At 53.6% G+C, this 23221-nt stretch overlaps 3 protein-coding genes across 8 annotated transcripts in view; 1 reads left to right on the top strand and 2 right to left on the bottom strand.

The window, feature by feature from the left end:
* SF3B3 (splicing factor 3b subunit 3) overlaps positions 1–186 on the bottom strand; it is a 28400-nt gene extending 28214 nt beyond the window's left edge. Inside the window, exon 1 of the mRNA XM_021541098.3 lies at positions 101–186. The gene's annotated coding sequence lies outside the window, so the exon portion shown is untranslated. The remainder of the gene's footprint in view (positions 1–100) is intronic.
* Positions 187–467: 281 nt separating this feature from the next.
* On the top strand, positions 468–15241 carry COG4 (component of oligomeric golgi complex 4). Its single transcript, XM_021541097.3, has 19 exons — positions 468–613; positions 1075–1157; positions 1839–1953; positions 2762–2936; positions 3527–3720; positions 4129–4234; positions 5280–5437; positions 5967–6025; positions 7447–7580; positions 8105–8223; positions 8555–8721; positions 9354–9519; positions 10708–10770; positions 11237–11353; positions 12942–13034; positions 13334–13417; positions 13723–13824; positions 14210–14338; positions 14547–15241. The coding sequence occupies exons 1-19, from the start codon at positions 476–478 to the stop codon at positions 14679–14681; spliced, it is 2337 nt and encodes a 778-aa protein (XP_021396772.3). The 5' UTR covers positions 468–475; the 3' UTR covers positions 14682–15241.
* Positions 15242–15536: 295 nt separating this feature from the next.
* FCSK (fucose kinase) lies at positions 15537–23063 on the bottom strand. Of its 6 annotated transcripts, none has more exons than XM_085589711.1 (24): positions 22963–23063; positions 22731–22888; positions 22579–22629; positions 22368–22493; positions 22188–22260; positions 21808–21905; positions 21589–21669; positions 21381–21500; positions 21071–21212; positions 20615–20742; positions 20411–20509; positions 19792–19962; positions 19651–19718; positions 19140–19510; positions 18696–18906; positions 18428–18594; positions 18108–18335; positions 17830–17973; positions 17594–17713; positions 17336–17523; positions 17040–17139; positions 16326–16549; positions 15989–16148; positions 15537–15773 (listed from the first exon to the last, which is right to left on the bottom strand). In XM_085589711.1, the coding sequence occupies exons 1-23, from the start codon at positions 23030–23032 to the stop codon at positions 16032–16034; spliced, it is 3255 nt and encodes a 1084-aa protein (XP_085445837.1). In that variant the 5' UTR covers positions 23033–23063; the 3' UTR covers positions 15537–15773; positions 15989–16031. The 6 variants fall into 6 exon arrangements, 4 of the variants coding, with proteins under 4 accessions (XP_085445837.1, XP_085445835.1, XP_031361686.3 ...); XM_085589709.1 differs by having other exon boundaries at positions 20411–20512; positions 22963–23048; XR_014957918.1 differs by having other exon boundaries at positions 15537–16148; positions 17080–17139; positions 20411–20512; positions 22963–23048.
* Positions 23064–23221: the final 158 nt, after the last annotated feature.

Genomic DNA, 23221 nt, shown 5'->3' with positions numbered 1-23221 from the left:
CCCAGCCCCGGCCCCGGGGGGTGCGCGGCGCTCCCCCTCCGCAATCCCGGGCGCCGTCCGTGGCGCGGAGCCGCCACCGGGCGGGCGGAGCTGCGCTCACCGTGCGGATGACGGCGGATGCTGCTCCGGCCTAGGCGGGCGCGCCGCCGGCCTCCTCCGCCATCAGCGCCGCGCCTGCGCGCTGCCCTCCCGCGCCTTCTCCGCGGGGCTTTCCGCCTGTCCGGCGCGCGCGCGCGCCGTGTGGCGAGAGAGGTTGCCGAATGAGGTGCCTGAATAATCGCGGCGCTATGGCGGCTGCTCTCTGCGCCAGGAGCCCACCCAAGAAAACCCTCAGCCTCCTTAGAGCATGGAGATTGGGAGGAGCGTTGGCTTCCCTCGCTGCCAGGCGGAGCCGAGCAGCGCCGAGGCTCAGGCAGCGCCTGTGACGGTCCCGCCGGGCCTCACGGCGGAATGGACGCGTCAGCTGCGGGCCAAGATGGCGGCGCTGGGGCCGAGGGCGCCGCCGGGGGAGAGCGGCGGCCCCGCCGCCTCCGCCCTCTCCATGGAGCGCATCCAGTCGCTGACTGACCTGGCGGACCTGGAGGCCGCCTACAGCCGGCTGTGTGAGGAGGAGGTGTGTGGGCCGGGCGTAGCAGGCAGTGGGGCCGTGAAGCGGCTAGCTCGCTGTCGCTGTGCCCCTCGTTGTTGCAGACTCTCCAGAGGTGTTTGATACGGACTTGCCGCCCCTAGGGCCTGGCCGGGGGTCGGTGGCGCCTCCGCGGATCCCTGAACCGCGGGCAGCGTGGAGATTCTGGGATCTCGCGCACTGGCAGCACGGCCAGGGGAGGAGGTTGTGGGTTATCTGACTTAACAGCGGTGTGATGAGAATTCCAAAACCGCTGCTTTCAAATAGAAAAAACATAAAGATTTAGAGGATTAAAGAGAGCTTAGAAAGGATTTATTTGTCCTATGAGCTCTTGGAAGCACTAATGCCTTGTGTCGTTCTCTTGGATGTAGGGTCTGTGACAAATTTCTGGTCTGGAAGAGAGCTGAAGTCACACAACACCTCCTTCATCCTTTTTTCTATTTTTTCAGAAAGTCGTGCAGGAAGAGCTGGATTCCCTCCTGGAGCAGCAAAGCACTATAGAGAATAAGATGGTTGCCCTTCATCGCATGGGGTTAGTGTTCCAACCCTTCTCCCTTCTCCTTGCTGCATGACCCAGATACTCCTTTCAGTGCTGCAGGGGAAGCACATCCATTCTCAGAAAATGTCAGACTTTGTATCAGTTTGTGGTAGAGAACACGAATTGGATCCTCATCCGCAGGTGCCCAGATCTTCTCAGCAGCACTGACAGCTGTGCCCTCACCCAGACTGACCCACATTTTAGTGTAGGCTCAGAAGGTTTTTGACAGTGTCATCTCAGAGGTTGCCAGGTTACAGCATCAATTGTTGGATCAGGTGTCTCATGCCAGGCTGTCTACAGGAATGAATAAATATTACTGCCTCTTGAGGGTGAACTTGTGCAGGCAGGCTGGAAAATCATCCTAAATGGCCTTGTGTCTAGGAGAAGTTCCAAGAAAAGGTTTACAGTTTTCACCTCCACTTCAGAAATGGAGAATGTCATAAGGGCCCAGTGGCTTGTTAATGCCCTGTGTGGTAGCAAGGCACACTTGTTCTGTGCAGCCTCTTCCAAAGCAGCCAGTCCGTTCCTTTCTCCTGCTTTGCTCCCAGAGGAAGGGACTGAAATGATGCGAGTGTTGTGACAGGACCAGCTGTATCTGGAGGAGGAGCCATCCTCTTTGCACAGCATCCCGGTGGTCAGAGTGTGCACCTCACGCTCATTCCCGTGTGTTCCCAGCCCTAACCTGCAGCTGATCGAGGGGGATGCCCAGCAGCTGGCAGGGATGATCACCTTCACCTGCAACCTGGCCGAGAACGTCAGCAGCAAAGTCCGCCAGCTCGACCTTGCCAAGGTAGCTGGGTTGAGGGGGGCTGGAACCTGTCACCACCATCTGTGTTCTGTGCTCACAGCACAGCAGATGTGCCCTGCCTTTGGTGGGAAGGTGGGCTGGAACTGCTGTGTTTTTTTATTTTAGCTGTGTATTTCTGGGCTCCTGGGTATTGCATGGTATAAGACTGGTAGGATGATAGAATGGTTTGGGCTGGAAGGGACCTTAAAGCTCCTCTTGCTCCCAGCTTTCCTGCAGTTGATATGGATACCTTTCACTAGACCAGGCTGCTCAGAGCTTCATCCAGCCTGGCCTTGAACACTTCCAGGGATGCTCGTCCATGTAGCAGCTGGTTCTCCAGCATCCCCTTCTGCCCACACAGCTCCTGGTAGAATACCTGGATAGGGTGACTAGCAGCCCTGGCAGCTGCACAGTGCTGAGTACAGTGGAGATGGCCATTGTCACCCAAGCCAGGTCAGGAATCTGGGCTGTTCTGTTCCTTGTCTGGGGACAGGCTGAGGGGTGTCAATGCCAGTACTTGCACAGGTGCTCAGATCAAACAGATAAATATGTGGTGTCATTTCTGGTCTCTGCCTGTTTGTTACAGAGAACTGTGGCCTCCAAGTTCAGCCTCAATTTTGACATACGCTGTTCATCCTGCAGAGCCACTGGTCTTAGCACTTTTTAAGTAGTGCAGGAATTTTGCTTACATAGTAGTTTTGCTGTATAGAAGTATTGCTGCAGTCTGTTTTTCCCTCACACTGTCTTCTGACAGGTCTCTCTCCCTGGTCTATCCCACAGCTGGAAGCATTACTGGTTGCTTTTCTTTCAGAACCGACTCTATCAGGCCATTCAGAGAGCTGATGACATCCTTGACCTGAAGTTCTGCATGGATGGAGTTCAGACAGCCCTGAGAAATGAAGACTATGAGCAAGCAGCAGCTCATATCCACCGCTACCTGTCTCTGGACAAGTCAGTGATTGAGCTCAGTCGTCAGGGCAAGGAAGGTAAGCACTGTTTGTGAGGAGTTGCTGATGAGTCACCTTTCCAATGGATATCTAGATGCTGCTCATTTCCCATGGGTTGCCTCAGCCCAACAGACAAAGCAGAAAATCTAATGCAGGCCAGAGATCTTAATATTTTGTAGACTGACTTGGGGTGAAGGTTTTTGAAGCGTTATTACACCAGAATTATTATTAATTGAAAAGGATGTTCCCGGCACACAGCTGTAATAGTATTTCAGGTGCTAACTAAGCAAAGGACAAAATGCTCAGGTCTGAAGTGAGGGAGAAGGCTCTGTTACGAATTGCTCTTGTGTCACGGTGTGCTACCAAGCAGGGCAACTGGAAATGAGGAAGTAAATTGCTAGATTCCTAAGAGGAAAATGCCAGTGGATGTGTTGTCATCCTTCATGCAAAAACACAACATTACACAACCTGTCTATGCCTGTAGAGGAATTCCAGTGTGTCTTCTACCTTCTCAGCTTGGGGCTACACAGTGCTGGTCTCATTCCTGGGAAAAAAAAAAAAAGTAGCCCTTGATACAGTATTAACATTGTGCTGTTGCTTTTCCCTTTCTTTCCTGTCCTTTTGACCAGGGGGAATAATTGATGCTAACCTGAAACTCCTGCAGGAAGCAGAGCAGCGTCTGACAACAATTGTTACGGAGAAATTTGATGCAGCTATGAAGCAGGGAGACCTGCCCCAGGTGGAACGGTTCTTCAAGATCTTTCCTCTGCTAGGCTTACATGAAGAGGGGCTGAGCAAGTTCTCTGAGTACCTCTGCAAGCAGGTAACAGGCTCTGTGACATCCAGGGGAAAGGAAAACCCAGTCTCTGTCAACAGATGTTGTGGAAGGAGGTTTTGGCAGTGGCTTGTTAACCTTAAAAAATAGCACTGGCCTTAGTTCATATCTCTCCCTGCATTTGCATGCTGGGAGGGGCTTTCTGGTGTCTGTATCTTGCTCTGTGCACTTGCTTAAAAATTATCCAATGAGCCTGGAAAGAGAAGAGCAAATTTTTGCCTTTCCTTGAGCCTTGAGTTTTCCACAAGAGAGGAAAGGATCCCTGTTCAAAGGAGGAGCAGCAGCAATAGCTCTTGCATTGGGAAGGCCAATGAAGCTCTCTAGGGCAAGGACAGAGGACCTGTGGGTTGAAAAATACCTTTGGGTGTTCAGCTGACTGATCCTGTTGCCATGCAGGTGGCCAACAAAGCAGAAGAGAACCTGCAGCTGGTGATGGGGACAGACATGAGTGACCGTCGAGCTGCTGTCATCTTTGCAGACACCCTGACACTCCTCTTTGAAGGTAATCTTCCTTTCCTCTTTCCTGATTGCAAATAGTCCATGATGAGACTGTCCATCAATTTAAATGCTTTTAATTTTAGCTCACAAAATGCCTCATTCCCCTTTGAGCTACAGGTGTCTCACTCGAGGGACAGGGACACAACTAGTAGGAATTATTCCAACCAGGAGAGGGCATCACAGTAAGCAAGTTTTCCTTTGCATCTTGTACAGGCACAAGGTGTATTTGCAAAGGATTTGTTGGCTTCCTCCAGGAATCAGACTCTTCCCGTTCTCTGCATCCTCAAAACAAATGGGCATTCCCTGGAGGTTTCTTCAGACTTGCAGCTCTCCAGACAAACAAATCAGATCCCTTAGGGATAAGCAGTTCTTGGTGCCTCCAGGCCTGGCTCTTCAAGAAGCATCATGGGAACTTGAAAGCAGAGAAGGGAATATGATTGCTCTGTGGGAATGCCACAGACAGTACTTGAGATCCCATGGTGATTAACCACCTTCTCTATGAAATCTGCTCTAGTTCCAGGCTGCACCCTTGTCAAGTTACTCTCTCAGCCTGGCACCAGTAGAGCTTTCTTGGCAGTAGTGTTAAAAGCAGGGGGAACATTGCTAACTTTTGGAGTAGAGTGTTTGTGAGAAGGCAGTATTGTAGAGATGATGAGTATTTCCTCCAAGGAGTTCTTGCCTTTGCTAATGCTTGCTCTCTGCAGCAAGTGTGTGCCCAAGAGCCATCCCTGGGCTGATTTTTCCCTGTAACCTTGGAGGTGCTAAAAGCTGGGACTGTGTTTGGGTGGCAGTTGTACCCCCTGCCAGATTAAGCTCGTGCAGCTTTGTCTTGGGGAAGCTTCATTCCTTGTATCTCGCTGGGCTGAAGGGCAGCTGGCACACAGGGCATGGCAGAAGTTCTCTTTAGGGACAGAGAGATGGCTTCTGCTGCAGGAGATTTATACTCTATCTAAGGAAGGAATGATCCTTTTTTAGGTCTGGTCTGTGGACCTGTGTAGCTCTGCTGTGCTCTGGGAATTGCTGGTTGAGTCTCTCTCCTCTCCCCGCAGGGATTGCTCGCATTGTGGAGACCCACCAGCCCATCGTGGAGACCTACTACGGGCCAGGGAGGCTCTACGCCCTCATCAAGCACCTGCAGGTGGAGTGCGACCGGCAGGTGGAGAAGGTGGTGGACAAGTTCATCAAGGAGAGGGACTATCACAGGCAGGTAAGAGCAGTGTGAGGCTGCCTCATGCAGCCAGCTGTGCCCTCCATCCAGTTCTGTGGGGCTCCCTCTGCCATAGAGGCAGCAGAGTTTGACCTTGTGTATTGAGAGAATCCTTGCTTTACTACTTATTGACCCAGATAGCTGAAGGGGTTCAGTCTGTAACTGTGCTTTCTGATGCAGAGAAGTATTCCTTGGGAGCATGGTAAATGCACCCTGGGCACTCTTTGCTGTGCAGCTCTGCACCTTCCCCATTGTCTTGTTCCTGCTTAGATGCAGGGCTGCTGTTACTGTCTCATGGTCACATACCTTGGTGCCTCTGGCCAAGTCCCATCCCACCACCCTTCCTGGCAGGATGAGCTCTGCCTCGGAGGAAGAGGAAGTGAACTTACATGATTCCCTTCTCTGGCAGTGCTTCCTGCAAATCATTCCAATTACCCCCAGAGAGCAAGCACTTCCTTAGGTGACAGCACAAGAAATGTCTGGTAACTCCAAGTCATCAGCAAAGTCTTCCTTTCTTTTGTGATTGCAGTTCCAGCAAGTCCAGAATAGCATGATGAGAAGTTCTTCTGCAGAGAAGATTGAACCAAGGTACAAAGAAAAACTCTTTATGCTCTCCAACCATTCACTCTGGAGTTGTTATTAACGCTACTTAGCATTTAGATAACTCTCCCGCTCTTCCAAAAGCTTTGTGGTTATTAATTTTAAAAAATCCAATTGTTAGGTGCCCTCCACTGCCCTTCTTTAAAGGAACCTTCTGTAATGGGGCTTTATTTTGCTTAGTCATTAATTCTAAGCCTTAGCTCTAAGCATTCCTGGGGGGTTGTCGGTATCACTGCACACGAAGGACTGAGATTTTACCTGCCTGTGCCCACTACCCTTTCATGGCCAGAGTACAGTCCTTGGAGCCCACAAAACAGAGCACCTCTCTTGACAGATAATTATGACAGAGACAGGAATAAATCTTTGGATCTTACTTAATCTGCAGCAGCTCCATACCATCAGTTTCTTGACAACAAACAGCAGTGCTTTCAATCTCCCTCTGTTTCTTCTTATTGTAAATATTTACATAACCCTTAAGCAAGGCCATTTGAAAGTGCACCCAGCCCTTCTGGGACTGCCTGACATGCCTTGAAAGAAAACAGGTTCCTAAAGGAAGATCTGTCTATGAGCCTGCATAATTAATATTTCTGCAGTAATATCTACTTACTGTTTGCTCTGAGTAGTTCTGCATGCATTCTAGTTTTCTGATTTTTTAATTTTTCATCTGTAAAATAAAGCTGATGTTTCCTTCTCCCACTTGTGCACCATGAGGCTTCAAGCAGGATTTGTAAAATTCTTCTGTGCACACTGATGAAAAAGCTGATGTGTCAGTCTTTCTTTTTTCAGTCATCTCTGATCTGAACACTGTGTTCTGCATTGTAACACGCTCTTTTGTCTCACGTTTCCTGAGCTGCTGAGCTTAAACAGATTCTTCATCATCTGCAGAGAAACATATGAGTCTGTGCACAAAAACACATACATACGTGGAGATGGCAGGGACCAGGCATTTCTAACACTACATAGGGCTCATGGAATTGTAGCAAAACTGAGGTAGGGAAGGACTGATAAAGATCTCTAGTCAAACTTCCCACTCAAAACAGGGCTCATTTTGAAGTTACATCAGGTTGCTTTGAGTCTTGCAGTCCTTACCACTGTGATTTCAATGTGAATGTCCTCACATCTATGAGGAAAAAGAGGGGGAGTGTTGCTAAATCTTGGAGTAGAGTTTGTGGGAAAAACCAATATTGCAGAGATACTTCCTGGGGGAGATTTTGTGGGATATTTTGACTGTTTGTGTGCATGCTTTGCACTTACCAGTTATTGTGCTGAGCTTTGCCAGTCAGTGGTACAGATGGAAAGGGGCAGTACTGATCTCATAGTAAGGGAACAGAAAACACACTACTTAACTGAATTAAATTGAGGCTCTCCTTTTGTAGTCTTGCTGTCTTGATTCTTGCTATTTCTTCCAGGGAGCTTGACCCTATTTTAACAGAAGTCACTCTGATGAATGCCCGCAGTGAGCTCTACTTGAGATTCATCAAGAGACGAATAATGGCTGATTTTGAGGTGGGAGATGCCATGGCCTCAGAGGAGGTAAAGCAAGGTAACACCTTGAGCACTGATACTCATAGGTTCTGCTTATCAAAGCCAGAAATGGCAATATACCTGAGTTAGTGGCAGAGCAGAGTGACACAGGGTCTGCAAAGACACTTTGGGAGCACTCTGTGGAAGACAGTTGTGTAGCCTAGACTTTCCAAACCTGCTTTCAGCACTGGTTGTTCCCTCTAACAGGAAAACCAACATTAAGAATGCTTGTAGAGTATAACAAAGTAAAGTCTCCAAAGAGGGGAAAAGCCATTTGGTCACTGCAAGCATAAATCCTAAAGATGGAGGCCATAAAAAAAAGGCTCAAGGTTTTGGTACTCTGTAGAGCTCTGGAAATCACTTTAGTCACCTGCAAAATCCAGCTCAGCAATTTCAGCTCCACAATGGAGGCTTGTGATTTGTTCTAAGCTGGGCTTGGCAAGTGTATATCTGTTTGTCCCATGAGACAAGCAGTAAGGGGACTTGGTGGAGCTGCCTCCTGGCCCTGGGTTCCTCCTGATGGGTCTCTCTTTTGTTCCACAGAGCATCAAAAATACCTGGACAAGCTCCTCAACAACTGTCTGCTGAGCTGTACCATGCAAGAGCTCATTGGCTACTACATCACCATGGAGGAATACTTCATGAGGGAGACTGTCAACAAGGTGGGGGAAAACCTCTTAGATATTTTTCTGTGCGTTCTCCTCAGTCCTCTGGTGAGCATCCCAAGGGAGGGATATGCTTACATGGCAAATATGCAATTGTTGGGAAAGTCTTTTGTTTCTCTTGGCCTTGAAAAGCAAGTGGTTTTTTCTGAACTTTGACTTCAGACATACCCCAGGTATCTTCCAGGTCTGTGGGCTGCTGCAGACTGGTGTGAGTGGTGCCAGCCACACAGGGTAGTTCCACTCAGGGTGAAGTGGGCAGATGGGCAGTTTGGTGTCTCAGCACTGCTGGGGCTGTGAGCTCAGGGCACTGAGACAGCTTTCTTTGCAGGCTGTTGCCATGGACAGCTACGAGAAGGGCCAGCTCACCTCCAGCATGGTGGATGATGTGTTTTATATAGTGAAGAAGTGCATTGGGCGTGCTCTGTCCAGCTCCAGCATAGACTGTCTCTGTGCTATGATCAACCACTCCACCACCGAGCTGGAGTCTGACTTCAGGTAATGAAAACACACCAGGTTCATTGTAATGTTCCTCCACCTCACGTTCTGCAAACAGTGGTTGCTGCCAGATGGTCTTCCTAGTGTTCTTTGCCTTTGAACCTCTGGCTTGTCATCTCCATGGAAGATGCTCACAGGAAGCATTGGCAGATGTGGGAAGCTGGATCTGGGCTTCTTTTCTCACCATAGTGGTGCTTCACCTGTAGGATGAACAGAGAAAAGAACCTCATGGCACAAAATCCCTACAAGATGGAGTTGCCTTGCAGCATTGGGGTACTACCCTGCTTGAGGGTACATAATCACCCCTAGTTGTTCTCTGGGTTACTTAACAACTCAAACTTAGGGTGAGACTGCAGAAATTGTCCTGCTATTTTTCATTCCATTGTGGGAGTGAGGAGGTGTGTCTGAAGACAGCAGGCAGCTGCTGGCAGGATATTTGGGAAAGCTCAGAAACTGGGTGGTTATGTTTTTCTTTCAGCACTCAGAGGCTGTCAGGAGATACTTGCCAGCCTTTTTTTCCCCCTTTTCACTACCTGGTTCAGGTCAGATCTCAGAAAAAATGCTGTCCCCAGGCACAGAGCATATTTTTTTTTTGCTTGCTCTAAACCCTGGTGTGTTCTGCTTGCCTATAGGGAAGTTCTGTACAACAAGCTGAAGCAGGGCTTCCCAGCCACGACCTTCCAGGACTTCCAGAGAGGGGTGACCAGTGCTGTGAACATCATGCACAGTAGCCTGCAGCAGGGCAAGTTCGACACCAAAGGCATTGAAAGCACGGATGAGGCCAAGCAGTCCTTTCTGGTGGGTTTGGTGGCTCTTCTGGTGTAGAGTGAGTTGGGGTGGGGAGAAAGATCATGGGGAACTCTTGAGAACAGGATTGGTGTGATTGTTGTGATCAGAGAACCTGAAAACCTGTTCAGGTGTGGTGGGTGGCCTACCTTTGGATGTCTGGTAGATGCTTCTGCCTCACCTTTTGTTTGTAGAGCTTCCACACCAGGCCTGTGCAGCTGTGATCCTGTGAGTGCCTCTTGGGCTGCCAATAATTCCTTCTGGGCTGGGGAAAAGTCTGTGCTCTTTTGAGGTGTCCACCAATCCTGTTCTTCACCGGTTCCACACAGAGGTGGTGGGAGAGCATCTCATCCACACCTTCCTCCAGATAGAAAAGTCCTGGCCCAAGCTCACCTCCTTCACTTATCAGATTGAAGAGCTTTCATTAGAGCAGAATTGTTTGTTCTCCTTGGTCTGCAAGATCCTCCTGTTGCCTTCTAACAGCAGAACTGCAGCTCTCTGCTTGCTTGAACAGGCACAGGGAGTATTCCAGACCCCACAGGGAAGTGGTCACTTTTCACTCCTGTCTTCTGCAGCATAACACGTCCTTCCCCATGCTGGGATCTGTGTAGACTTTGCATTGTGGAAAGGACCTCACTGTGAGAGCATCTCTGGCTCTGCTCTCTCCAGTGTGAGCAGACCTGTGGGCAGAGGTTGGGACCACTGGAGGGAGGCTGGCTCACCATGACTTACCTCCCTCTAAGTTGTTGTGAAGAGCCAGTGCTGAAGAGGTTCCTTGGAACTTTGACTGTACAAGGAGAGAAGGCAGCAAAGGGAGCAGGAGGGACTCAACTCCTTAATCTCATAGAGCTCAGTGTTACAGGTTTCTGCATTTCTGAAGCAAAGGGCTTCCACTGAATTTCTTCATTCACCTGTCACCTTGCCTCATGTTCCTGTTTGTGCAAACCCCAGCCTCATAGGGACATTTGGTTCAGCTTCAGCAGGTGGGGGTTCAGCATGTGTGCTCTGTTGCTGGAGTTGAGCTTCATGCAGTTCTGTGAATTTGCAATGCTTTGGTCTCACAGTAGCTACTTTGTCCTTTAACTACTTGCATTTCAGTCTGTACTGTTAGCAGGGCATGGATTAAATGTGTGGATTTGGGGATGAGGTGCTGGGAAATTCCATTTAATCCAGCTTGGGTTTGTTTTGGGTTTTTTTCAGGTGACCTTAAACAATGTGGAAGTCTGCAGTGAAAACATCATGACCCTAAAGAAGACCTTGGAGGTGCAGTCTGTATTCTTTACTGGTTTTTCCTGAATCAAATTTGTAATATCCTTCCTTGGGGGAGGCAGGGGTCAAGTAAACCATCTGGACTTTGATCTGCCCGAGTTCCTGAGGTCTCTGCCCTCCAGCCTTAGGGAAGGAATTTTAAGCTGGTAGTGCAATTTCCGGCTGATTAGTAGCAGCCAGAAATACCAGTTCTTCTAGCCTGACTAACCTGGTGCAGGAATAACTGTGCATCATGGCAAGTCTGCAGTTCTCTGGTGCCAGGCTAGACAGCCCCTTGCTGCTTTTCTTGCTGTCCTTTCTCCCCGCAGCTGGAGCCAGCAGTCTCTGCCTTTGCAAGAGCAAGAGTTGGGCTCCTGTGCTAGCCCACACACTGGTGGGCAGCCAGAGCTCAGCAACACAAAGAAATAAAAACGGCCCAGGTTATTAATTTGCAGCTTGCTCATGGATCTCTTCCCTGCAGAGTGACTGCAGCAAACTACTCAGCCAAGGATTCGGGGGTGAGCAGGCACAGGCCAAGATTGAGAGCTGCCTCTCAGACATGGCTGCTGTCTCCAATAAATTCCGTGACCTGCTGCAGGTGAGTGTCTCTCCAAATTACTCCTGCCTTCCAACACTGGCTGCTGGTGTCTTCAGGGAGAACTCTGGCAGGAATCACTTCAGCCTAAGGCCAGGCCATGTGTGGCTCCAGGAGTGCTGGGTAGTGTGCAGGAGGGAGCACATCAGTCAGCTTTCAGGCATGGAAACAGCCCCAGCCCGTTTACACAGCCACACCAGCTGGCAGCTGCATAAAAAGCACTGGAAGCAGCTGCAGAGCCAGAAGGAATGTTGCTTCATTTGTCTTCACTTTTCATGGACTTGCAGTTGGCATTTTCAGGAAAAGAAATATTAATAGCATTTCCATCTCCTCCATTCTCCCTCGTGGCACAGCACACTGTCAAGTTGTCCACAGCCTCACTAAGTAATGCTGAAGACAGGCTGTTGGTAGAGAAGAGCTGTTCTTTTCTCAGGTTTCTCCTTCTTTCCCAAATACAAATAGCCCTCAGCATGGGGCAGAGGACTCTCTGGCTAAATTCAGTCTCCTGTGGCATGCTGGGGCCTGCTGTCCTAAAATGTCACAGTGGTCTCTGGCAGGAAAAGAAGCAGGAAGACCTAGTTCCTCATGTGGAAAGAAACCAAGCAAAGGAGAATATTTTGAACCAGGTTTGCCTTTGTACTTCACTGAGGGGTCAGGTTATTTTTTGTTTGGCTTTGCAGTTCAGGGCACGCAGATGGCTTCAGTTCAGCACTACCAGCAAACCCTCTTGAGGACTGTGGTCAGTATTGAAACCAAAGAGCTTATCAGTAAGGAGTAAAACTCTCCAGTCTGACTGGTGTGGTTTTAAAAGTGGCTGCAAAGCAATCTAAAGGCTGAGGAGGAAGCTCCTGTGCTGCCTGAGTCACACACACACTGATTTTGTCTCAGAAAAGGACAATTGCCAGCAGGGCCTTCTCAGAAATGCCAGTTTTAGTTAAAATCTTCTATCAAATGCCAGTCAGAATAGGTACCGACACAGTTTCATACTGAGTGAGCTTTCATGACACCTTGCTGAGCCAAAGAAGGGTGGCTGGCAGGAGAGGGCTTTAAGAGCTCTCATCACAGGGGACAAAACAGCCTTTGCTGACAGCCTGCTGCTCAGGGGAGATGACATGTGCTGGGGTTATGATTAATTCAGGGAATTAACTGTGGTTACAGCTTTTATCTTCCTTTTAGATTCCCCTACTGAGCTAAGCTGCAGTGGAGGTGCATCATTTGAGTTCAGTCAGTGCCCTGGCTGGTGCTGAGTGAAAAAATTGAGTTTGCATTTTTTCCTACCCCAGGTGCTTCGCTCCTGCTAGGAAATCTGTAGCTGTGTGGGATGGGGTGGGGAAGCACAAGCCCTTCAGACCACACTGCAAGTCAGCACAACAGCAGCTTCTGGGCCAACATCCTTCCTCCTCTTCTTGTCATGGTGTCAGAGCCTTGTCAGAGCCTTCTGGCACCGGAAGAGTGTGGGATCTGGGCCTTGTGGGTGCAGTTTCCTGTCTGTGGGCCAGTTTCCCAAGCTGAGAATGGAAAGCAGCATCAGGACAGCCTGTTTGTAAAGATTTTGTGCCTCACTGTCCTTTCTTCTTGCTGTCTTGCCCAGGAAGGTCTCAATGAGCTCAACAGCACAGCCATCAAACCCCAGGTGAAGCCGTGGATCAACTTATTCCTCTCTGTCTCCCACAACATCGAGGAGGTGAGGCTCAGTGTTCTCCTCTTGCAGCTGTACTTGAGCACTCTGTTTTCTGCTCAGCAGCACAGTCAGAGCAACCGCTGTTTCCTTCCCCTCAGTTATCTGCTGTTTCCTTGGCACAGAGCAGCAGTAAAATACCCAGATCTTGCTCTGCAGCTGAGCCTGGAAAGGGACATTTGGCTGCAGAGGAGCAGAAGGGATGAAGTGCTGCTCCATGAAGAACCTCCCTTCCTGTCCTCTGGGCCTCTGGCTGTGGTTTACTTCAGGCCACATAAACAACCCTTTCTGCATTTCACTGTCAGGAGGAGTTCAGTGACTATGAGGCCAATGATCCCTGGGTCCAGCAGTTCATCGTCAATCTGGAACAGCAGATGACAGAGTTCAAGGTGAGAGAAGGAGGTGGCAGCCTGCCAGGCTTTGGCCAGACCTCCACGTGGCATCCTCCAGCTCCTTCCTTGCTTGGGAAGCAGAGGTGTCCTCCAGTGCCTTGCAGGGCTCTGGAGGCTCCAGTCACCCCCTTCTCCTGCAATTCTCAAAGCCTGCTTGCGGGCCTCACGTACCTGGATCACTTCTGTGGTGCTCCCTGCTTGCCAAGCCTGCAAGTCCTTATTTGTAAGCTCTCCAAGCCTTGGGCTTTAGGGATCTCTGTTCAGTTTTTCCTGACAAGAATGACACAGGTTTCTGCTTCCAGGCTGGACTGTCTCCAGTGATTTATGATACTCTCACTGGTCTTATGACCAGTCTCATAGCCATTGAACTGGAGAAAGTGCTGCTCAAATCCACCTTCAGCAGGGTAAGCAAAACACTCTAATACCATGTAGTCTGTATTGACTCCAAATCCTCAGTAAAGGATGGGGCAGGGCAGATGCAAATATTACCCTCAAATATTACCCTGTAAGAAACTCTCCAAGCACCAGTGACCAGCTCATGGATGCCTTTACATCAGCATCCACAGGGACAAAGTGGGTTTGGTGATGGGACTGAGAAGAGCTGGCACCAGTAAGGGGACTGGGTTTTAAGGTAGAGCTAAACATAAGCCACTTAAACCTGCAGTAAATGGTTTAACTAGGACCTGCCTGCTCAGAGACCTCCCACTGCTTCCCTGTGATTTTAACTGGTGTCTTGGCACAGCCCATGGTCTGCTTGGAGAGTTAACAGATCTCCCTCTGTGCCCACAGCTCGGTGGTCTGCAGTTTGACAAGGAGCTGAGGTCCCTCATAGCCTATCTCACCACAGTCACCACATGGACGATCCGTGACAAGTTTGCCCGTCTTTCCCAAATGGCCACCATCCTCAACCTGGAAAGGGTGAGCTGCACTTGGTCTGCTCCTACTGGGGGATTGTGGGAACACCTGCACTGCACGTGGCTTTACTGAGTTTATCCAGATGTCATCACACCTGCAGGGTGTGAAAAACCTGGAGAAATTGCCCCGTGTCTGATGGCACTTGAGTTCAAACTTACCTGTGAGGACAGTCTGTGCTGAGGCATCTCCTACAGCTCCCCTCTTTTTCCAGGTGACGGAGATTCTGGATTACTGGGGTCCAAACTCGGGTCCACTCACGTGGCGCCTTACTCCTGCCGAGGTCCGGCAGGTGCTGGCTCTCCGCATCGACTTCCGCAGCGAGGACATCAAGCGGCTGCGCCTGTAGTTGGTCAGTGCTTGGATCAGCACCGTGCTGGAGCTAAGGGCAGGAAGGCTGCAGTCCTGAGCCTGCCCACATCCTGGCCCAGGGCTGTTTGATGGTGTGGGGATGGGATGATGTCTGCCCTTCTGCTCACATTCACTGGGGCAAAGGGTTTTCCTGAGCCCAGCAAGAAGACTTGCCGTCCTTCTGTGGGAGCAGAAACAAGGCACAGAGGAATCTGTCATGCTATTTCCAGAACACAGGCCAGTGCCTGCTCCTGACTTCCCTGTGCTCTGCTGCCCTGCAGGAGGCCACAGGCTGGGACAGGGGGCTGGTGGGGCTCAAATATGGGTCTGCTGCTGCAGCTGTGTTCCCTCTGTACCCCCAGATTAAGGGTCAGCTACTGGAGTTACAAATGCTGAGCCCTAGCTCTCTTCTGGTGGTGATGGGAACTGTTCTGTGGATGGGAAAAGGAGTGATTTCCTTGGGAAGGTGCTTGGAAAATCACTAGAAAGTCTCTGAAGGAAGTGGGGCTGTGTCCCTTCTCTGTACAGATACTCTGTAAATAAACCTCGCTTGGTTGAGTTGCAGTCTCCAGTGGTGTGCTCAGCTGTGGGCCTGGAGGGAGCTGGAGAGATCTGGGACAAGAGCTCTGCTCTGCTCCAGTTCTTCTCTTCTACCCTGTGCTAGGGCATCCAGGGGCTCTTCCTTATCTTGCCTGGCTGCCTCCCTCAGCCAGGGCCATGGAAGGGGAAGACCAGCCCTTGCATGCAGGTTCTGCCATTCCCACCCCTGGAAAAGCTTTTTCCACGCAGTGCTGGACCTTTGCTGTCCTGTGAAGAGAGAGCAGCCCTGCTCGGACAGAGAGGCATAAACACATGCTGAAAACAAGCTTTTTTATTCAGATATTGCATGGACTAGTAACTTGCTTTCACTATGCACTATTTCCCTGTGGAAATAGTGCCTCAGGACAGAAGAGGGTCTTGATTGCACATCCAGCTGTTGCAGGAGCATTGCATGCTGAACAGTCAGCTTGGATCCCTGCTGCTGGAACAGCAGTCCGGCTAGACACAGCATCACAAATGCTGGCTTGTTCCCTTTGGAGAACTGTAAAAACTGGAGTGAAACACCAAAATCAGACTGGAGGCCCTAGCAAACTGTCCCTCCAGCAAGGCCAGGAGTAGTTTTGCCTGCCTGCACAACTTGTCAGAACTTCTCCAGGCTGTGGCTTTTGGGCAAGTAGCATCACAAAAAGGCCACATGGAGACCTAAGGCACCTGCTGGAGCTGGCTGAAGAAGCCTCTCCTAAAGTAGTGGGGATTTCCCTGCACCTGTTCTGGATATCTGCCAGGAATGGGCCAGGGCTGAAGGCCTTCACACAGCCCTGTCCCCTCCAGGGTGAGCACCATCCTTCGTATCACATCCCACGACCTCCACAGAGAAACCACCCGTGTCCACTTCAATGCTGTGGATGCTGAAGTTGCCCAGTCCCTAGAAAAAAGAGAGTCACAGGTTGGGGCAGGAGCCAGGAAAGGACCCCTTCTCACCTCCAAGGTCCCAGGGAGGGCATTGGAACAACAAGCAATGTGCGGTGGGGAAGAGATGCTCCTCATGCTCTATATAAGGCTGCTGCAAGCTGCCTGCAACAGTGGGGGGCTCACAGCTCACCTCAGTGTTTGCCAGGATCTGGTGCAAAGCCTCTTTCTGCCGAGGGGCTTTGGTCAAGATGTAAAGGAAGCCGCCGCCGCCGGCCCCAGCCAAGCACTGCCCGTAGGCGTAGGGCCGCAGAGCGTCCATCATGCGCCCGACGGCCAGCGGCTCGCAGCCCGGGGCCATGCACTTCTTCTGCTGCCAGTAGCAGTCCAGGCACTTGCCAAGGAGCAGGAGGTCACCTGCAGAGGAGGGTATATTGCAAATTACTTGTCTCTGTTTCTCACCCAAAGGGCAGAAACATGCTCAGCCCAAGATAAATTTTCCCTTCTCTTTTCCAGTTCCTCTCAGCTCTTCCGGTCAAGCAGGCAACCCCAGCCTAGTCACATTGCTATTTTTAATCCTCCACAGGAGGAGGATTTGCTTGCTTTAATGTTCCAGCTTCCTCTCCGCAGCAGCCCAATAAACCCACTGCACTGACCAGGCACGGCCGCCAGCCCTGTCACCAATGGCACATTGCTAATCAATCATATCCAGCATGTCTAACCCCCTCTCCCTCAAGATCTTCGTTCAAGCCTGAATTTTGGGGTATTGCCTGAAGCTTCTGCAGCTGCAAAAGCCTGCACACTCCAGCCTTTTTCCCCTCTGAGACTGCACAACCTGGCCCTGGGAAAGTTTGTGTTTCTTCAGCTGTTAAAAGGGTGAACCTGGCCTAGGGAAGGGGGCTCACACCTTGCCTCAAGGCCTGGGCACACTCCTCAGCATTGCTCACCAGCGCGTCAGCATTTTGTACGATGGAGGGCAGCCTGGCGTACCAGTTCCTCACCACATCCTGCAAGAAGCCAGAATGTCCCTGTCACTGTCCTCCTGGCTCTAGCAGCACCTGGGGAGGTAGTGCTGCACCCATGGCCATTGGATGCCAGCTCCCTCTGGGGTGGCAAAGCTCTGCACAAGTGAAGGGGATGCCACCAAAGGCCACAGGGGGAGCAGAGGCCAGCCCATGACACCCAGAGGCACCCAGGCATTACCTGGAGTAGGTTGCGGGCCAGGCGAGTCTTCCCCGTGTACACCAGCAGCAGGTGATCGTTCAGAGTCTGGGTAAAACCATCAGGGACCAGGATCTGCTCCACTTCCACTCTGAGTGGCAGCTGGGCTTTCGACCTCCCAATTTTGATGCCAGGAATGAGCCCACCAACCTGGTCCTGCCAACCACCCCCTGCAGGGCAGAGTCATCAGTCACTGCTGGGACCCCCACCTTGTGGGTCAGCTGCTCCCCCAGACCCTACCTGTTGTGAGCCTCTGCTCCAGGTGCAGCACAGCATGGACAAGGGACTCAGTGCTGGCAGCCTTCCCCGCTGCCCGGTACAGGGATGCCATCACTGCTCCTGCCAGGATGCTGCTGGTGCCTGGAGGGAGCAGAGGTGGGGCCAGGGCAGTGAGACACTGTTGTGACCCTGGGGGCTGGGGGGCAGATTCCCAGGCACCAGTGAGGGACTACCCAGCCCCTTCCTAGCAGACCTACCGAGGCCAGACCCATGGGGCAGCTTGGACCAGGTGTGCACCTCAAAGCCACCCCCAAAACTCTCCATCAGCTGGGCCCGCAAGGGTCTCTGTGAGGGGAACTGCACAACCTGGGTGCAGATAAAGGCAGCTTTGAGCAGGGCACCTGAAAACAAAAAAGAAGTAAAGCTGATGCCTGCTGTGCCACCTGCTCCCTCATCCCATTGGCCCCAAAAAGGGCCATCCTGGCACCAACAGGACATCGCAGGGACAGAGCCAGGCTGGTAGGTGACCCCTCACCTGGTGCATGAGGCTGGCAGTAATCCTGTAAGTGCTCCAGCTCCCGGCACACCAGCTCTGCCACCACCTCGCTCTGTGGCGTCCCGCTGAGGCTGACGAGGCGCAGCTCTGGCTGGGCAATGCGCCGCACCCGGGCGCCAATGGGCCGGCACCCATCCACCAGCACTGCCACGTCCACCACGGCCCCCCCGTGCTCGTAGGTGATGGGGGGTGTGTCGCTCCAGCCACCTGCCAACACTCACCATCAGCCTCCTTTACTCCTGTTCCCCCAGCACCACAGGGCTGAGACGAGGATCATCTGACTCAGGGAATGTGCTCACCAGAGAGGTCCAGGCGGGCTGGACACATCACCTGCACCCAGTGCCCCAAGGGTGGCAGCTCCACCTGTTCCACGGTGATGAACTGGCATGAGGACATCACTGCCTGCCGGACGAGGATCTGCTCGGCCCCCTCGTAGTGCCGAGCTGCTCTCACCAGCAGAGCCGGCCTGGGATAAGAGAGATGCTGAGCCCACTGGCACATCTCCATGACAGCACCATTGCCTGGAATGGGAATGGGCCAGCTGCCTCTTGCCAGCCCCAGCCTCACCGGCTCATCCATTTCTGTCGCTCAGCAGCCAGCTCCTGGACACCACCAGCAATGTCCCCGCTCTCCAGGCGCCCAAAAGCTGAGGCCCACTCCCTGTTGGCAGCAGGACCACTCCGCAAGCCCCCTTCCCCTTGTGCCATGCAGCCCAGGACCTCGGCAATACAGGCAAGTGCCCGTGCTGCAATACCAGCGTCACTGGCCGTGGAGGCAACTAGAAAATAAAACAAAAGGAGGCTGCAAAGCACAGCCAGGCTGCACTGTACCCCAACAAGCTTCTGTCATAAGCTATCCCCAGGGAAGCGGGACTTGAATGGCTTGCACCCACTCAGCTTTGTTGGACGCCCTGCAGGTACACCCCTGCAATAGCGGGGGGAAATTGCTGAAGGCAGTGGGGAGCACTGAACAGTCCTGATAATGAGAGACAAGCTCATGAGTCCAGCTCACCTTCATCCAGCGTGCTCAGCATGGCCTTGTGGTAGCCCTCGTGGACGGCGCTGCGGGCAAGCGGCAGGAGGCTGCTGTCCTGGCACCCCAGCAGCACCCGCCGCACCTTGCGCTGGCCCTGCAGGAAGAACAGGGCCTGGCGGGCACCCAGCTCAGCTTCTGTGTCCAGGCAGGGCAGCAGCTCCTGCCAGGACATGCGCCAGGCCGTCCTCCAGCGCACCAGCTGCTCACTGGCCACTGAGTCCAGGCCCAGCAGCCACAGCACATCCTCCAGCCCCAGCGCCTCGCGGGCGTGCAGCACCGGGAAGAGCCGGGCGCTGAGCAGGCAGCGGCTCCCCCGCGGCGTCTCAGCATCCCAAAGGTCCCCTTCCCTGCAGGAGGGAGAAACCATCAGCACTGCCCTGGGGCTCGAGGACACCTTCCATAAGGGGAGCTAGAACGTGGGATGGGTTGGAGTGGCCATGACACCTCGAGCTGGGTCCCCCGTCCCAGTCTGACATGTGATACTTACCGTAGACCTGTCCGTTGGAAAAACTCAGCCCAGGGCACGTTCAGGTAGGTGGCTTTTTCCACAGGGCTCTGCAGGGACACAGAGGGGTTGGTCACACTTTGGCTTTGCTGGGAGCCTTGTGCCATCTCACTGCCCCCGCACCTGCCAGTCGTCAAGGCGGCCGGTGAGAGTGAACACGCGGCAGGGCAGGTCACGCAGCCGGACACGGTGGCCCTGCAGGACAACATCACGCAGGGGACAGCCCCGCAGGGCTGGTGAGGAGTCCACATCGAGGCCTGAGAGCAGGCAGCCAGGGCCGATCACCAGGGGACCCTGAGGAAGAAGAAACAGTGGCATGGCTGGCCCCCCAGTCAGAGTCAAATCCTCACCTTGGAATGGGATAACTACCCTGAGAGACAAACTGGTGCCAGCACAAGCCAGGTGTCAGGATGTAGTTTTGTCACAAGGCTGCAGAAACACAGACTACAGAAATTCAGGCCGGGCAACAGCCTGCAGGGCTCACAGCCATAACAGAGCCCCCAAAGGAGAGGGTCTGCCCTGGTTCCCAGCTCAGGACAGGCCAGAAGTGACAGCCTCAACCTCTTGTTTGCAGAAGGTGACAGACACCAGGGTGCCCAGCACCAGCCAAAAAGCAGCCCCAAAGAGGAAGGGCACCCCAAATCTCACAGCTGTGTTTCCTCCATCCTAGGCAGCAACATGTCATCCTACTGCCCATTCAGTGCACTGGGAGCTGTGCATCACCCCCATCCTAGTCATGTACCTGGAGGTGACAGTGCTGGATGACACTGCCAGCTGCCAGCTGCACAGCTCCTTCCAGCAGGCAGTTGGTGACCGAAGAGCCATCCTCCAGGAGACAGGGCTGCTGCCAAGGGCACAGAGACACGTGGGACCAGGGGCTGGGCACACAGCCCAGAGCAGCCCCCGAAAAACACGTGTGAGCAAGGCTGGGGATGGAAGGACATACATCCACGTGGGAATGGGCTGTCTTGCAGAAGCGGAGGTGGCTGGCAGAGCTAGGCAGGAGAGTCAGGCTGCGGATGTGGTCGCTTGCAGAGGCAGTCATGTAGTCGTAGGATGCATTGGGAATGCAGGCTGAGGGGGACAGGAGAGCTTTCAGCACACTGACAAAAAGAAAGGGGTGTGTCTGACACTCATGTGAGCCAGGGTGAACATCCTGAGTTGAAGGGGCAGCAGTGAAGACCTGGGGACCCAGAGCTGTGGGGTGACAGAGATGGCTGTCAGACCCTGACCACCCAATCTCTAGCCATGCAGGGAAGAGGGCCCAAGAATGGGTCACATCACATGCACTCACTGCAGCACCAAAACACGGAATGGTTGGGGTTGGAAGGGACTTAAAGATCACCCAGTTACAACTGCCTGGGCAGGGACACTCCACTGGAAGCGGGAAGGAAGCACTCACCCATGCTAAGAGGGAAGCCACGGAGAGCCGTCCACAGCACGGAGCGTGCGCTCCTCACACTGGCATCACCACCACCCTTCACAAAATCTTCCTCTGTCATCCCCCCTGCCATGCACAGCACAATGTCGAAGAAGAGGGAGAGCTGGGGAGAGAAGGGACTTGTTGGGTTCAGCCATCCTGAACCCCACCCTGCTCCTGGTGCTCTCTCCCACCCAAATCTGGCAGTGTGAGGGCAAACAGACCCTACAGAGATGCCCAGCAGTGACACCTGTGTGGCAAAGGGTCCCATCCCCCACAGAGGGGCTGTCACCTGGATGGGTGGTGCCCCCGAGTCCAGCCCCATGTAGGTGCAGGCGTCCAGAGGAGGGATGACGTGGGTGGCCAGAAGCTGCTCGGCAGCATCCGAGGAGAAGAAAACAATCCCGCACACCTGCCAGGCACACCAGGGCTGAGGCTGCAGCTGTGGTGACACAAGGGATGGGGCTGGCAGGGTCACCAATGCCTGAGTCATGTCATACCAGTGGGACAGTGCCATCTGGCCCTGCACACTGCTGGATCTGGGCCTCTGTGCCTTTGTAGATGATGTCGCGCACCAGCCCCTAGGAGCAAAACCACCCCAGTGAGCTCTTCAGGGACCCCAAGACGAGCAGCCACAGCAGTGCTGAGACCTTGGCATCCAAGGATTGGGGATCCCTGCACCTCCAAGGGATGCCTCTTGAAGGGGGAGCTGCCCCAACCTGCTCATTGGTGAGGTAGACCCCATGGTTCCTGGCATATGCCGGACTCCCGGGCACTGCAACCACTCGGACACCCTGGAAGCCGTCCCAGTTGATCCCTGGGAGGAGAGACAGAGATCAGTGCCCACTGGGGCAGTACCTGTACTCACACTGGCACAACTGCCTAAAAACCTGGACCACAGCAGCGGAAGTGGCAGCAGCATCCAGCCTCAGCCACCTCCCTGCAGGCACAATGGATGATCCCAGCCATGCACAGGACAGAAATAGCTGAGCATCCACACCCTCATGGGAGCACAGCACAGGCTGAACCAGTTGTGCTGTTCACAGAACCCTGTCCCACGCCAAAGCAGGTGCTGGAAGCAAGGCTGGTATCCACTCACCTGGTGTTGAGGGCACGGTGAGGAGCATGTCGGTGCTGCAGACCCAGACACCAGGTGGGGAGCCCACACAGAGCTGCCAAGGGAAGGATGGCATGCTCAGGGACGGCAGGGAGGGAGCCCAGGAACCCAACACCATTTCCATCCTGCTGGGAGCCAAACCCATCCCCAGGCTACACAGACCCGGTGTGTCATGGTCCCCAGCAGGCTGTCCAGGTTGCAGACCAGCGCTTCGGCGGGGGCGCCGGGCTCCTCAGCGGGCAGGCAGGTGAAGGCACGGCCACAGTCATCGAAGGAGAAATCGCGGCCCTGGTGGGACGGAGAATACGGGGGATCACCCTGAGGGAGTGGATGCAATGAGAGGTCCCATGCTGGGCTGCAGGTCGGCTCTCACCATGTGCAGGATGAGGATGCGGCCATCCCTCAGGACGTCAGCGGTCACCACCTGCGAGAGGACAGCCGGGAACAGTCAGTGGAGACAGGACGGGCGCTCCCCTCACTTACAGCGTCCCCTCCCCGGACCCTCCGGAGGCGGTCCCCTCTCACCGTGCATCCGGCCCGGGCGCTGAGGTGCTCGGCCGCCACCAGCAAAGCGTTCAGGGTGGCACCGCCGCTGCCCAGGCGGGCCCAGGGGTCCTCCACGGCCAGGAGCAGCGCGGGGGGACGCGGGCCCAGCCCGCCCCGCAGCCGCCGCACCTCCAGCTCTGCCAAACGAGAGGCGGGCGGCGGTAAGAGCCGGGCACAGGGACGGAGAAGCGGCGCCCGCCCCGCCACTTGCCTCGCTGCAGGGCGCACACGCCATGGCCCCGCCGGCAGGTGAGGAGCACGGCGCTCCACTCCGCCGCCATAAGCGCCGCCTCCGCCCCGCCCGGCGCCGCGAGGCCTGCTGGGATGTTTAGTTCTAGCCCCGCAGTCCCTCCGGGGCGTTGCGTGCTGAAGGACTACAATTCCCAGCGTGCAGCGCGCGGCCGGGCAGGGACCCCTTAAAGGCACAGCGCACCCTTGTGCTGCTGCCCCCTTTCCCCCATCCCGGGGGG

The sequence above is a fragment of the Lonchura striata genome, chromosome 11 (genome assembly GCF_050655825.1).
Source record: "Lonchura striata isolate lonStrDom1 chromosome 11, ASM5065582v1, whole genome shotgun sequence".
Lineage (NCBI taxonomy): Eukaryota > Metazoa > Chordata > Aves > Passeriformes > Estrildidae > Lonchura > Lonchura striata.
Note: the sequence above shows the minus strand (reverse complement) of the source record. Positions and strands in the feature narration are given on the sequence as shown.

Excerpts from the sequence above, each read along its gene's own strand:
- COG4 (XM_021541097.3), top strand. The coding sequence starts at position 476 with ATGGCGGCGCTGGGGCCGAGGGCGCCGCCGGGGGAGAGCGGCGGCCCC. Across the intron at positions 1,954-2,761 it reads GCCAGCTCGACCTTGCCAAG|AACCGACTCTATCAGGCCAT; the intron begins GTAGCTGGGTTG and ends CTTTTCTTTCAG. Across the intron at positions 9,520-10,707 it reads AGGCCAAGCAGTCCTTTCTG|GTGACCTTAAACAATGTGGA; the intron begins GTGGGTTTGGTG and ends GGTTTTTTTCAG.
- FCSK (XM_031505826.3), bottom strand. The coding sequence starts at position 23,032 with ATGGCGGCGGAGTGGAGCGCCGTGCTCCTCACCTGCCGGCGGGGCCAT. Across the intron at positions 19,511-19,650 it reads TTCCAACGGACAGGTCTACG|GGAAGGGGACCTTTGGGATG; the intron begins GTAAGTATCACA and ends TCCCTCCTGCAG. Across the intron at positions 18,907-19,139 it reads GCTGAGCACGCTGGATGAAG|TTGCCTCCACGGCCAGTGAC; the intron begins GTGAGCTGGACT and ends TTTATTTTCTAG.